The sequence below is a fragment of the Frankliniella occidentalis genome, unplaced genomic scaffold (genome assembly GCF_000697945.3).
Source record: "Frankliniella occidentalis isolate FOCC.00 unplaced genomic scaffold, Focc_3.1 Scaffold98, whole genome shotgun sequence".
NCBI lineage: Eukaryota > Metazoa > Arthropoda > Insecta > Thysanoptera > Thripidae > Frankliniella > Frankliniella occidentalis.
In genome coordinates, this window is record NW_026267227.1 from 425,349 (window position 1) to 439,808 (window position 14,460).

The window sequence follows — 14,460 nt, forward strand, 5'->3', positions numbered from 1 at the left end:
GACTATATGATGTTACCGATAGTCTCAGAATGACCAATATATTTTTTCTAGCTATTAAAGAGGCAAGTTGTGCTACAAGATGCCGTTTCCATTTTCCGCCACCGGATGGACGGCGGCGCTAGGGTCCTTTCATGAACCTTGGCTTCATGGCCAGTGTCGTCTTCGACCGAACATAGTCCATGCTCGAATGCACTAATACCGGTTGTGGCTGTGGCGTGCGATGCTACATCACATATTTCATTCCATCGCTTGCAACAGTAAAAGTTTGAGGGTTCAGTTTGTTTCAGTTTCATGTTTCATGTTTTAGTCAGCAGCGCTACTGGTGGCAGAATGTCGAAACAGTGCAGCCGGCCAAGCAAAAGCAATCTCCCCTCCTCCTTCACTTTTTTCTCTCTCAAGTTAGACATGACATCTCTGCAAATCTGTCTGCTGCTTTGAAACAGTTTCGAGGTTGGTGCGCAAATCAAAAGTTAATTCCTGGAAGGGCCTCTACAGCCTCCAATATTTCTGTATGACTGAATTTCAATTGCGTTTATCATGTACGATCAGCCCTTTAAATAATTCGAGCCCGTGACCTGATTTGACGTCAGTGTTGTTATTGTCATTCATCATTCATTACTGCACATTGTCTAATTTAATTATTCTTATTTTGTTCGCACTGTAGTAATCGCAACATATTTATTTGCTTTCATTCTACGTTCTCATGTTTCAGTACTCAATGCAACGAAGAAGAGTTTGATGGCTGAGCCTTTCTGGCTTGTTTGTACAATGGTCAGCAGTCAGAGTGAAGGTTTCCTAACTCAGTAGTTACAATTTTGTCTGCTACTCTGAAGTGACCCAATGGGTGGTACAAGTACTAAGATCTTCAAGAAAGGTGCATCTGCGTTTTCATCTGTGACGGGAACTGGCAATGAAGACGACTATCAACCAAGCAACTTTGAGAGAACATTTAAAGGCAGTCCATTTGTCTTGATCCGTCATGGATCAATGTACTTTGATGAAGACGGTGACTTGGCTCACGAATTTTATGTTGAGGTATTACCACAAGGAAAGCGGGGCAAGCCCACTATGAGACGAGTTACCGAATCCTTGCAGCCAGAAGGAATTGTTCCTCTCCCATACCCTAGGCTCCACGTAGATTATCCTGCAGTGATTTATCAAGGAGACTATTAGAAAAAAGGTAAAGTGATAACTTCCCTTACTTTGTATAAATATATCTAAGGGACAACAATTTTTTTTTAAATGTAAAATTTTTTGTTTTCAGAATTTTAGATGTTAAATATGAGACGAAGATTGAAACTGAAGACTGTGATCGTGGGGCTTGTTACCTGTCTCACTTTATGGCTACTGGTTTATTTTGGTGCTTTTACTCACTTTTTTGAGCGTACTTATGATGATAACTTTCAGTATCCATATGATGGCAATGTGCCAGAGCTCATTTCTCAACTACGAAACCATGAGCAGCCTGACATTCAACCCATCACTTCCTATAATTACACATTCCTATCAGACTGTAAGAAAAAATGTGTAGACGAAGATAATCCTCAGCTTCGTTTGGTTTATCTTATCAAGTCCGCTTTGCACAATTTTGATCAGCGAAAAGCTATACGAAATTCATGGGGTTTTGAGAGGAGGTTTTCAGATGTACCAATCAGGACGGTATTTTTGTTAGGGGTGAAGCATGATGATGTTGAACTTCAAAAGAAAATTCTTGATGAGCAAAGCAAGTTTGGTGACATAGTTCAGGCAAATTTCACTGATGTTTACTTTAATAATACTATCAAAACCATGATGGGGTTTAGGTGGATTATTGATAACTGCTTGAATTCCAAGTTCTATATGTTCAGTGATGATGACATGTATATTTCAACAAAGAATGTACTAAGATTCTTGAAAGATCCAACAAGTTATCCAGACCTAAAAGGGAGCCTGAGGGGAAATGACTATGAACTACCAGATGATGTGAAGCTATTTTCTGGTTTTGTGTTTGTGTCAGCACCTCATCGACATCGATCCAGTAAGTGGTATGTTCCTTTGTCGGAGTATCCTTATCATTTATGGCCACCTTATGTGACAGCTGGAGCCTATGTTCTCTCCAAAGAGGCTCTGCTTGATATGTACTATAGTAGCATGTACACACAACATTTTCGCCTCGATGATATTTATCTTGGTTTGGTGGCCAAGAAAGCAGGTATTGAACCATACCATTGTAGTGAGTTCCATTTCTACCAAAAACCATATGATATAAATTCTTATCGATTTGTTATTGCCTCTCATGGATTCAATCCTGAAGAACTAGTCAGAATATGGAATGAGCAAAAATCAGCTGGTCATGCTTGAGCCATTCCGTACTCATTCACAGGGTTGCCTTACTGGATTGTTGATAAACCTTTTTCAAAAGAAACAATTCTTTTGTTATGCACTCGCACTGTTCATGAGAAAAATTGCATCAGAATGTCAGCTTTTTTAATTGAAAATTTTGTAGATTCACGTTTTAAATTAAGCTTGTGTGTTTCCTTAATTAAATCTAATAAATTTTAAGATTGAAAAGTTTATAATTTCCTTTCAATATTATTGTTGGTCCTTTTTTTTTTCCTGTTAAATATGTTATCAATCTCACTAGAACTGAAGTCATTTTGAGTTTAAGTATGTCATACATTAATGTGCCGGCAAGGTGCCTAACTGTAATTTTGTGAATAAATGTCAGTTGTTATACTTCTGTAAATTAATTTTGTTACCGATATATTCATGTATTCTTGAACAAGGCCCCTCTAATGCCAGTAATTAAATATCTTTATCACATAAGTAATAATATTTTAATTTATAAAAGACAGGAGAATCATAGTGTAGAGCTTTACATACAAAATGATACAATCAAGTTATGGGGATACTTGTTTAGAGTGTTCTATTGACCTAGCTTCTTGACGGACAACACTAAGAAGTGCTTGAGAGCTCTCGAGAATCTGGAAAACACAATAATGCAGGTAATTTTAGCTAGCTTTAAAACAGATTCAAAGCCAAAGCATTTTATCACTAAATTGATAACGGTTTAACCAGTGCCTACCTTCATATATGCAGTTTCGCTGTTTTCAATGGCATTGTCATAATAAGCTTTCTTCTGAAGTCTATCATTCAATCTGCTACAAACAGTCATGAGCTTTTCTTTGACAGATGCCATTTCTTTTTCTAAGACCTCTTTTTGTTGCTCATCTTCCTTCATGCTTTGCAATAATTCTGAGCGTCTTCTTTTCAGTGCCTCAATACCTAATGATAAAAATATGGACAAGAACTGTCAGAAGTCGGACATATAGTTTGCCACTTTTCCAATTGATTATTTAATTTAACGGGTCAAGAAGTACCTTTGACAAGCTCTTGGTTATAAGTTTGAAGTGCTGCACCCTGTTCAGACATTGTGTCAAGTGAAGACTAAACAAAACTTAATACCACAGTACTTTTGAGAATTGATCGGATTTACACTATTGCACTTTTTGCCGACATAAATTCCAAATAGTAAACAAACAGGCGCCATTTTACATCGTTCTTTTATTGTTAAGCCTGCCGCGAGGCTACTTATTAGTATGAAAAATCATTAGACTTTAAATAAATAGATAAGACTGAAAAGGACTTAAAACGTTTCTTCTGTAACAGACCCCAAATTCTGCACGACAGTTTCCGCTGTATTCCGAGGCCGAAGTTTAATGGTTAACACTCCACTTTGCTAAGTTATGTTATTCTGAACACTGTAGCCTCACCGTAAATTTTGGCTGATGTCAATGTAGATGTGGTATAGCGAATGCTCCATTCTTCCCATGAGTCACCGCCCCAACCCAGTTCTAAGTTGTCAAATGTTTGGGTCATTCGGAAGGCATTCAGGAAAGACACGCCCAGAAGTCGGGTTTTTTCCGTGTTAAGTGTGAACAATTGTAGGTAAAACTCCAAACTTTCTTCTCGTCGAGCGAGCCAAGGTTCATTGCTTGGGGCTCCAAGTTCCACTCAGAAAAGTGCTGTGAAACCCGAGTTCCCAGAGCAGCAGTAGCAGTAGCCTATGGTCTTGCCCTCGTCTGGGCGAGAAAAGTATTTTTGTAAACTTTATTTCTTCAAGAAAAGCTCTTTATCGGGATAAGGCCCACTGGATGTAAAGTTTTTATTTGTGTGGTATTGAATGGTTTAAACGATGCGCTCTAGTGCCCTTTGGGACCCATAACCACAATGTTTTTGTTGATTTCTGGCTTTGTTCTCATGTTATCTAGAACTGTTTTCATGGACTGATGCTATGAATTTTCAATGTTTTTTGAAGCACTATTTGATATTAAGTTGAGGGCTTTTCTCTTTGTCGATTGTTTTTTGTTCATTTACGTCCATTCGCCTAGCCTTTTAAATTACTGGAATTGACAAGTATATGTAAGGGCAGACCAGCCTAAGTTTGTATTTAAACTCTAGTAAACTCTTGTACTGCTCATGCCTTTTAAAGTACGACCTTGGTTGCATTTAAACATTATACTTTCATTTATATTTTTTCTGTAGATTTTGCAATGACTGCAGACCAGTTTGGAACCATCACAGTAAAATGGGATCCCAAAAATTTAGAAATTCGGACCATGTCGGTGGAGAAAACTTTGGAGCCTCTTGTTCTTCAGGTATGTATATTTCTACTTACAATTGGTGTTCAGTCTATTAAATTTTCTCTTACTAAATATTTGTTAATACAATCCAATTTATTAATTTTGTTCTCAGGTGACTACACTTGTGAACACCAAAGGGCCCTCCAAAAAAAAGAAAGGGAGATCAAAAAGAGCCCTTGTGCTAGTTGCTGCTGTGGAGAAAGCTACAGAAAACTTTATTGAACGTGGGGAAATGATTGCCTATGAAAATCCAGATATTAAGTCTGAAATGTTATCTGCTGTTGAGGAAGTCCGCAAAACTGGTAAGAGTTGCCTGTGGTTTTATGTAACAGGTCATGACAACTCATTTGGAGTCAAAAACAATTTTCTTTGAGGAATTATCCAATTTTTTGACATTTTAATTTACCTATTGCCATATCTAGGTGCCGCCATGAGTCTTGCTGCCCGTGAATTTGCTGATGATCCATGTTCATCTCTCAAAAGAGGAAACATGGTCAGGGCTGCTCGTAATCTACTTTCAGCGGTAACAAGACTTCTGATTCTGGCTGACATGGTTGATGTTCATCTTCTTTTGAAATCTCTACGAGTTGTAAGTATTGTTTGTCAGCAAAGCATTTAAAAGTGCTAAGATGTTTTGGTTGCTCTGAATCATTTTTCCTTTGAGAACACTTTTCTAATTTCTACTACTCGGTTTCCATATTAGGTTGAAGATGATTTGGAAAAGGTAAAAAATGCATCTTCTCAGAAAGAATTGGTGGAAAACATTACAGCATTTGGACGCAATGCATCTGAGCTCATGAATCAAGCTGCAAAGCGTCAACAAGAGCTGAAAGATCCTCAACTGCGTGATGATTTGGCTGCAGCACGAGCTGTGCTCAAGAAGCATTCTACTATGCTTCTCACAGCATCCAAGGTAAAACTTTTACCTAGTTATTCTTAGAGTTTTCATGTCAGTACACCTATTTTGATTGATAACTGGTTGTATTTTATCTATCAAGGTTTATGTCCGCCATCCTGAACTCGCTGCAGCCAAGGCTAACAGAGATTATGTTTTTAAACAAGTTTGTGAAGCAGTGACAACTATCTCTGATGTAGCACAAGGCAAGGGACCACAAGTGCCCCAACACCCATATGATGGCCCAGGAGAACTTGCTGCTGCTTTGGATGATTTTGATGTAGGTCCCTCGTGGTATTTCTTTAATTAATCAATCAATCAATGGCATTTTGTTGTAAAATTTGTATTTGCCTTGTAGGACCGCATTGTTATGGACCCGTTGGCATACAATGAGGTTCGCACACGCCCTTCCCTGGAAGAGCGTTTGGAAAGCATTATCAGTGGTGCTGCTCTCATGGCTGATTCAAGTTGCACAAGAGACGAGAGACGAGAAAGAATTGTTGCTGAATGCAATGCAGTGCGCCAGGCTCTGCAGGAGCTACTTTCAGAGTACATGAATAATGTGAGTATCAGAATAAAGTGCTTTAAGAGTAAAGAAGATGTTAGTTGCATTAAGTTCATAAGAGCCATCCCTCCAAAAGTTTGCTTTTAGCTAGTGTTTCCTGGCTAAAAGAATAAAATGTGTTTTTCTCAGTTTTTAATGTACTGGTGTGCTTATTGTCGCTTAGACTATCCATTGGTAATGTCATTAAGTTCTGTGTCAAATCCCAAGTGCACATAAGTCAGTCAAGCTGATCAATCTCTGGTAAAACTTTGTGTAGGGGCTTAAAAACTTTAAAGTGGTCCTGATAGATATTATAATTTTTACATTTAAAGATTTTGTGTTGTTGGTTTGTAGCAAGTACAAGGTACGCGGAGTCTGCTGGTAAATATTCAACTACTTGCAATGAGTTATACCTAACAATAATGCTGTTGCTTTAAGCTCTTATTAGCACCTGGTTTTGCTCTTTAGTGACAAATCCATTGTTATCTCATAATTCAGCCATTTGCTGGATTTTCTCTCTATCTCTCTCTTTTTTTGTTTTTTAAATTCTTTTGTTTTTTTGGTTGGTTATTTTATTCTCTACTTTGTTTTTAACTGATATTTCTATTTTTTTAAAATTTGGCTGTCTAATTCGAGTGCTTGCACTCTATCATGTACTGCAGTTAACCTTCAATCTATATAAGTTTCATTTTGGTGTATTGGTGGTTCCAAGAGTCTTACATGAGGTGCAAATTATGCTAGATGCAAGCTAAGACTTTTAGCTCACTGCCTACCCACAGACTCGTTGAAAGTCAGTCTGTCTATGATACATAGTGTGTTCATCTGTTGACTTTGATACCAGATGGTTTTTCCTCAAAATAGTATTCAGTTTCCATACGTAGCTGTTCTGCATATGCATGGAACTTCATTTATTTAAGTAGTGTTTTAGGTCAAAGGTACAGTTACAAGATGTGTTCCAGGTTTCCTGCTGTCTATGTTGCCTCTATTAGTTTCCAACTCTGTTTCTCTAGGTTTTCTCACTATTTATCTATTTCTTCTCAATATCTGTCTAGGTGTGTCTGCATGTTACAACAATAGAGTGATGAGATTTTTTAAAATAAGAGCTCGGGGCATTTGCAGTAGAACCGAGCAACTGATTAGCAGTAGAATAATTGCCCTTCTAGACATTATGATAACCTCCCAGTCAACTACTATTAAAATTTACAGATCTTTGAATGAGAGAAATTTTACCAAATGATGGTGTATAGTGTATTTCCAATTCCTCCCCAAAATTTGTCACTGTGACTTTTCAATTTTATGTGCTTTCCCTCAGTGGGTCTTAAGTTTATAGATTAACATACTGTGATACTTCTCGTTTACTTGTTTTGAAGTCCATTTTATTCCATAGATGGGTGTCAAAGAACCAACTGAGAATCTTGAGAGAGCCATTGATCATATGTGTCGCAAAACTCGAGATTTACGGCGCCAACTGAGAAAAGCTGTCGTTGACCATGTGTCTGACAGGTCTGTAATACATCTGCAGTTCACTTGCTGCCCTCTTGGTTTTTAAACATGCTTGACCTTTATTAAATTTACATTGTAATAATTTCATTAATTATTCAGCTTCTTGGAAACAAATGTACCTTTGCTGGTGCTGATTGAAGCCGCTAAAAATGGCAAAGAACAGGAAGTGGAGGAATATGCCCAGGTGTTTACTGAGCACGCCAACAAACTGGTTGAGGTAGGATTTTGAGAATTTTGAGCACCTTATTGTAGAGAATTGCACAAATGATTTGTTATCGTTTCCATTCGCTCTACCAGGTTGCTAATTTAGCATGCAGTATGTCTGGCAATGAAGACGGTGTGAAGATGGTGCGGTATGCTGCTGCTCAGATTGAAACGCTCTGTCCGCAAGTCATCAATGCCGCGCGGATCCTGGCCGCCCGGCCAAGCTCTAAAGTCGCTTTGGAGAACATGGATGTCTTCAGAGACGCTTGGGAAAGCCAAGTTCGCATCCTTACAGAGGCTGTTGATGACATAACCACCATTGACGACTTCCTTGCTGTTTCTGGTTGGTAGCTCAGCGGTCAGAGTTTTCATCTTGAATCTACAGCTGTTCTCATTTCACATTATTATTTTTCTCTTTCAGAGAACCACATTTTAGAAGATGTCAACAAATGTGTGCTAGCTCTCCAAGAGGGTGATGCTGATACCTTGGACCGCACAGCGGGGGCTATCCGAGGCCGTTCAGCTAGAGTAGCAAATGTTGTAGGGCAAGAAATGGACAATTATGAACCTGGCATCTACACAGAGAGAGTTTTGGAGGCTGTCAAAGTTCTCCGTGATCAAGGTATGATTCTTTTTAAGGATCATGCTAATCCTACTCTAATTTATAAGAAAGGAATTAAAATGTTTCCCTTTTTTTCCAGTAATGCCAAACTTTGCCCAAAGAGTGGAAATTGCCGTTGATGCTCTTTCCTGCAATCCTGCCAAAGAAGTCGATGAAAATGAATTCATTGATGCATCACGCCTTGTTTATGATGGAGTGCGGGAAATACGTAGAGCTGTTCTTATGAACAGGGTAAGCCTCTTGTTTACTTTAAACAAACTTTCAAATTAAGCAATGATTTACCACATTTTTACTCCCTTTGCTGCTTTTATTTTAGAGTGATGAAGAGCTTGATCCAGAGGATGTTGAATTTGATGAACATTATACAATCGAAACAAGAAGCAAATGTAAGCATGTATTTTTTTCTTTTTACTTTAACCCTTCTTAGCCCTTCTAGTAGCTCTTAGCATGATACCTTGGTCAATTTCATGACACTAACTTTAATCATCCTCTAAATTTTGCAGCGAGTGCTCATACCAATGAACATGGAGTTGATGAGTACCCTGATATAAGTGGCATTACAACTGCTAGGGTAATTACAATACCTATGTACAGAAAACAGCATTTAGTTCCTCGTATTGAAATAACTAACCATTACTTGAATTCCTTTCCTTTTTGTAGGAAGCAATGAGGAAGATGACTGAAGAAGACAAGCAGAAAATTGCTCAGCAAGTGGAACATTTCCGCAGTGAAAAGCTGAAGTTTGATCGTGAAGTTGCTAAATGGGATGACACAGGCAATGATATAATTGTTCTTGCAAAACACATGTGCATGATTATGATGGAAATGACTGACTTCACTCGGTGAGAGTTAATTTCTTGTCTTGCTCAGTGCCCTGACACAAATATATGCATTTTATTTATTTTATCTAAATCTATAATCAATTTTTAGTGGCCGTGGACCGTTGAAGACAACAATGGACGTTATCAATGCTGCAAAGAAAATTTCTGAGGCTGGCACAAATCTTGACAAATTCACAAGGATGATTGCAGATCAATGTCCAGAATCATCTACCAAGAAGGATCTCCTGGCCTACTTGCAACGAATTGCTTTATACTGTCACCAACTTAATATTACTTCCAAAGTGAAAGCTGATGTACAAAACATATCAGGAGAACTTATTGTGTCTGGGGTAAGCTAGGAACCTACTTAACTTAATGGTCAATGTCTTATGATTCCTACCTCTGTGTTGACACATCACTGTTCTTTATATCTGCAGTTGGATAGTGCAACATCCCTTATTCAAGCCGCCAAAAATTTGATGAATGCTGTTGTCTTAACTGTCAAGGCATCTTATGTTGCCAGCACAAAATATCCACGTCAAGGAGCTGTCTCTGTAAGTACAATGTTTTCTTCTGGAAATGTGAAATTCCATTTGGTAGTCTTCATTAGGTTTTTTTTTTCAAAGTAGTGTTAATTATTACGTATCTTTAGCAACATTACCATAATGTTGGCACTCTTGGTGCATGACTGTTTGTTGGTCGGACCTATTGCCTGTTAAGAACCTGGTTAAGTCGGTTATGTTTTGGCGTAGAAACCTGGTTTCTCTTCTTCTTACCAGTAGTTTTCTTTCCTCTTTTCTTTTCATTTATGTTTCAACCCAAAGAAACAGTCAATCAACATAAATTTCTTAGCACGTTTTGTAATCCCATTCCAGTACAAGCACAATAAAGTATCTTTCCTTGTCTGTCATTGTAGTAATTTACTTTAGAACTATTGTTTTTTTCTTTAGGAAGTGACAGAAAGGGGATTTGACAAGCGTGATTCCTCTTATTTTTATTTCCCCATCACTTCAACATATGCTATTCTGTACAGCGTGAATCTGGTTTGTTGGATGGTCAATCCATTTTTGGTGTGTGTTTTGCATAAGCCTGTGAGTGTGTGTCCACACTACCCCTTCTTGCGATAGTGCAACTAATTTTATCCGAAACATGGTTCTATCCAAGCATGTTGTTTTCTTGGGGGTTGCAGCTGCAGCCTGCTATCCCTCCGAATTATCATCCGATCATCTCAATTTCAATTATATTGACGGGAAGTGGCTGACTTTGAACATACTAATGGTTGCAGTGTTTTAACATTTTACTTAGGGTTTGACCAATTGCTCATATGGCTTTTGCTTAAGTATTATCAATTATCCTTTGATGAGATTCTCTTTTCCAGCTGTGTTGCATTCTTCATTTGTAGTTGAAGAAAAACTAACTGTGTGAATTTTGCCATTGTTGAAGTCCTTTCTTTTTCCTTTTCAATTATGATACAGTATTAGTATTGTTGCTAAACTATTTTTCTTTCTTTTACAGTCTCCAATTGTTGTTTGGAAGATGAAGGCTCCAGAGAAGAAGCCACTGGTAAGACCCGAGAAACCTGAGGAGGTTCGAGCCAAAGTTCGTAAGGGTTCACAGAAGAAGGTCCAGAATCCCATCAAAGCTCTGAGCGAGTTCCAAAGTCCTGCTGAGGCAGTGTAAATCATTATCATATGATTGCTGTTTGCACAAAGGCTTTTTAAAGTGACTGTTCTCTCCTTCCGTTTTATATTATGAGTATGCTTCCGTTTTTGTATGTATTCTGCAGAACTCTGATTGTAGATTCATCTTAAAGGTCTCGGTTGTACATTATTTCATACTTCCATCCCACTTGATGGAGTCCCGTCTACTTCTGTAAACCTTGAGATTTTAGTAGTTGTTGTACCCCACAAGAAATTTCTATTTCCTTTCCTTCATTTATGACAAGATTATATTTATTTATTTTATTTCAAGGTGTATTTTATTAGTAATTTAAGTGAAATTTTATTTCCATTTGTTACATAGCATTTTATTCATGATTGAATTTGTTTTCATTTGGTTTTATCTTTTCTTACGTACATTGTGATTTAATATGTTAGTATTACTGGTGTTTATATTATCATTCTTTAGGCTGTAAGGGCAGCCCAGAAAGAAAAAAATGTTAGTACCACTTTAAGGTATCTAATGTGATACCGACACTTTTTTCTCCCTGGAAGGTAAATCATAATCTGTTGATTTTACTTTATTTTTATGCACTTAAAAATATTGATCAATTATTTCATAAATACATAATTTTATATCCATATGTATGTCAATGTGTCCATTTTCGTGCCAACAATCTGTATTAAGTGCAGCTAAACAACTACATGTTGTCAAGAATGAATTTTTCAGTATTAGTTACTCATACATTCTTGTCTCTTTTCTGTACAGTATTCAGAATCCTACCATGATTCAATCAATTATTATTTGTACTCAATCTGGAATAAAGTGTATTGTCATATACTCTGTAAGACGACTCTGACTCCTTGACCTACAGAATATGCAAGCAAGCAGCAGAAATTTTGAATCAAAAGCACGTGCGATTTCACGAAATTCTTAACACAATCCACGTTTTAAATTGACATCTCTCCAATATTGCTTTTCGGTACAAAAGTCATCGAGCTGTGCGGGGAGAGAGGGTCCGAGAGAGAGCCCGCCCGCACACCACCGTCTCAGTTGCTCGAACTGAATTTTTCATTCAAATGTGTATCGGTAAATTTTCCATAGGATCTTTGTCTCGACCCAAACCGAGGCAACCTGAAAAAATAAACCAGCTCAGTTAATCGACTGTCATTACTTTTGAAACTGGATATGTCCTGAACTGATGATCGTGGTCTAAAACGGCGCGATTTTTCTCCGAGGGAATTCCCTCGACTTCCCCGGAAGCACCGAGCCACCTCCCGTCCCGCTGCTCACGCTCGAGAGCCGCAAGTCCAGACCGAGGCAGGCCACACTGCAGACATTGACAGAGGAGAGGCAGAGGCGAAGGGGTCCAGTTGGTGCAGGAGAGAAAGTTGATGATAATGTTAATTTGTTTACGTTGGAACATCTGTCCATGCGCGCACACCCTGCGATATGGAAGAAACGTCAGGGAGTCACTCTTATGTCTGTGTGAGAGTAGAGTACGTGGATGTCATTCGCGGGAAACTGAAGGAGATCCGAGAAACTTTTCGTGTTAGTCTGCGCGAAGTGCCTCCTCCAAAGGCGAAGACAGACTGTGGTATAGGCACTGTAGGCCACCCCGGACTAAGTGTTATGTTTTTCACGGTGGAGAAGACCGGCGATGCGTCTCAAGCTGAAGTTTCCCAAATAGCAGGACGTGTTCAGGTATGTTTCATCGTTTTTCTTTTGAATTCATTTGGGAGAACCCTTCTGCTTGATCATCACAGCAGGGCATGTGTTTTTGTTTTTGTTTCCTTTAACTTTTTGAGATTTGATTTTCTTTCATCCAGTACGGTTTTCCAATTCAGCTTTTATTTGTTTTCATTTGTTCCATGGATTTTTGTTTAATTCACCCTCTTCATGTGCAAACGAGGACGATTCATGTTTGATTTTCCTCATTTTTGGGGCAAGGAAGTTCTCTTAAAATTGTCTATTTGTTATGTGGCTGAAGTTCTTTTACTCTGCTTGTCATTTTTCAAAATTATATTAATTAAACCACATGGTTATACTGTACTTGCCTTTATTGGCACTGTTGCCGTGTGGCTGGCCATAATTTTTATGACCATTTGATGAAGTTATTCTGTCCATGAAATGATACATCTCTTTTTACCCCAGCAATTTTAATTTTCACTATTCAACCATTCCCATAACTGTAAAACCATTCAGTGATGTGGTTGCCTCCCGTTAAAACCTTTATCTCTGTGCTTGTTCTACGCTCCATTGGCCCAGCATAATTCACAACATGGAAATCACCTTTTGCGCTTGACAATGATAATAAACTGCCTTTCATTTTCTTTCTGGCTCCCCTTTGAATGACGCCGTCACATATTATTCATTATTCGCCACATGTGTGACAATAGGACCGGGATGAGAAGGAGGGGGGGGGGGGCGTGAACCGGATCAACCTCACCTCACCTCAGCCCCCCCCCCCCCCCCCCCCCCCCCCCCCCCCCCCTCTTACCTCTCACCAGGCGGGCCCAGCTCGAGCCAAGCCGATGTGGGTTGGCGGATGGCGAGCCGGATGTCTCTATGACCTAGCTCGCTCTCTCTTCTCTCTCCCTCTCTCGCTCGCTCCCGGCTCCCCCTCCCTCCTCCGCACACACCAGTTTACCTGGCTGGCCGGGCGGGGCCGGGGCGGGCGGCGGCGTTCCTTCGCTGCTGTCCGTGACGATGCCGCCAGACTCACGCGGGCTCTTCTCTCTGTCCCTCCCATCTCCTCTCCCTCTCCTCTCGCTCTCTCCCTTTCTCCCTCTCTCCGGTGCGCTGTGGCCGCCCCACCCGGGCCCGAGCATGGCCATGGCCAGGAGGATGACGTCGTTGGCGTGTCCTCCGCCTGGGCGGGCGGGACAGGCGGGCAAGCGTGCTGGGTCGGAGACAGCTAAAGGTAGTGGACCCCATCCCTAGAGTTGGAAATTTTAGAGAATTTCAGAAAAAAATCCCTAAAAATTTTCGGGGTCCGGGAAATGTTTCCTATATTTCCGAAAATTTTCCGGAAATTTTCCGGAAACTTTCCAGGACTTCCAACTGCACCCACCCCCTGCCCTTTACTGCCCCGCCGTGTCCTCAGCTGGGGGGTGAGGCGGGCGGGCGTGCTGGGATAGCCAGCCCCGGGGACAGCCAGATGATGGGTCCCCTCCAGGGGTGGAACGGTGGAACCTTATCAAATTCCAACGGTAATGAGCTCCAGCAGCCCGCTTCCCCTCGTCGTCCGGTCTCACGCTGCCGTAGGATGGCGAATTCCACCCGAGACGAGCGCAGCAGAGCGGCCGGCAGCAGGTCGGCCCCGCCCGGAGGTTGGCGCGGGGCTCCAGCAGCAGCCGGCCCGGGGCTGGGCGGCGCGGGGAAGGCCTGACCCGGACGCGCCGGAATCAACTTCGACTGCCCACGCTCCTCACTGCTCAGAGAGAGAGGCTGTGCTGCTGGTACCGACCGTGCCGACCCACACACCCCCGCCCCGATCTTCTTCTTCTTCTTCTTCTTCTTCTTCTTCTTCTTCTTCTTCTTCTTCTTCTTCTTCTTCTTCTTCTTCTTCTTCTTCTTCTTCTTCTTCT

At 40.3% G+C, this 14,460-nt stretch overlaps 5 protein-coding genes across 9 annotated transcripts in view; 4 read left to right on the plus strand and 1 right to left on the minus strand.

Annotated features, from left to right (window-relative positions):
- Positions 1-840: 840 nt before the first annotated feature.
- LOC127749834 (tumor suppressor candidate 2-like) lies at positions 841-1,173 on the plus strand. The gene has a single exon (XM_052269659.1). The coding sequence runs from the start codon at positions 841-843 to the stop codon at positions 1,171-1,173; it is 333 nt and encodes a 110-aa protein (XP_052125619.1).
- A 92-nt stretch (positions 1,174-1,265) lies between these two features.
- LOC113211952 (beta-1,3-galactosyltransferase brn) lies at positions 1,266-2,715 on the plus strand. The gene has a single exon (XM_026430508.2). It carries the CDS (start codon positions 1,273-1,275, stop codon positions 2,338-2,340), a length of 1,068 nt encoding a protein of 355 aa, XP_026286293.1. The 5' UTR covers positions 1,266-1,272; the 3' UTR covers positions 2,341-2,715.
- An 87-nt stretch (positions 2,716-2,802) lies between these two features.
- On the minus strand, positions 2,803-3,564 carry LOC113211953 (microtubule nucleation factor SSNA1-like). Its single transcript, XM_026430509.2, has 3 exons — positions 3,360-3,564; positions 3,065-3,264; positions 2,803-2,963 (listed from the first exon to the last, which is right to left on the minus strand). Exons 1-3 carry the CDS (start codon positions 3,409-3,411, stop codon positions 2,880-2,882), a joined length of 336 nt encoding a protein of 111 aa, XP_026286294.1. The 5' UTR covers positions 3,412-3,564; the 3' UTR covers positions 2,803-2,879.
- Positions 3,565-3,775: 211 nt separating this feature from the next.
- On the plus strand, positions 3,776-11,718 carry LOC113211951 (catenin alpha). 5 transcript variants are annotated; one of them, XM_052269670.1, is made up of 20 exons: positions 3,776-3,923; positions 4,525-4,637; positions 4,735-4,924; positions 5,045-5,211; positions 5,326-5,535; positions 5,621-5,797; positions 5,876-6,079; positions 6,416-6,442; positions 7,449-7,564; positions 7,664-7,781; positions 7,862-8,111; positions 8,190-8,390; positions 8,470-8,621; positions 8,707-8,776; positions 8,894-8,961; positions 9,051-9,232; positions 9,321-9,561; positions 9,649-9,765; positions 10,162-10,254; positions 10,727-11,718. In XM_052269670.1, exons 1-20 carry the CDS (start codon positions 3,794-3,796, stop codon positions 10,889-10,891), a joined length of 2,991 nt encoding a protein of 996 aa, XP_052125630.1. In that variant the 5' UTR covers positions 3,776-3,793; the 3' UTR covers positions 10,892-11,718. The 5 variants fall into 5 exon arrangements, with proteins under 5 accessions (XP_052125630.1, XP_052125631.1, XP_026286291.2 ...); XM_052269673.1 differs by having other exon boundaries at positions 3,789-3,927; XM_052269671.1 differs by lacking the exon at positions 10,162-10,254.
- A 421-nt stretch (positions 11,719-12,139) lies between these two features.
- The window catches only part of LOC113211958 (endoribonuclease ZC3H12A-like), a 15,993-nt gene continuing 13,672 nt past the window's right edge, over positions 12,140-14,460 (plus strand). The window contains exon 1 of the mRNA XM_026430513.2: positions 12,140-12,574. Within this exon, the coding sequence (XP_026286298.1) occupies positions 12,323-12,574 (252 nt within the window). The 5' untranslated portion in view covers positions 12,140-12,322. The remainder of the gene's footprint in view (positions 12,575-14,460) is intronic.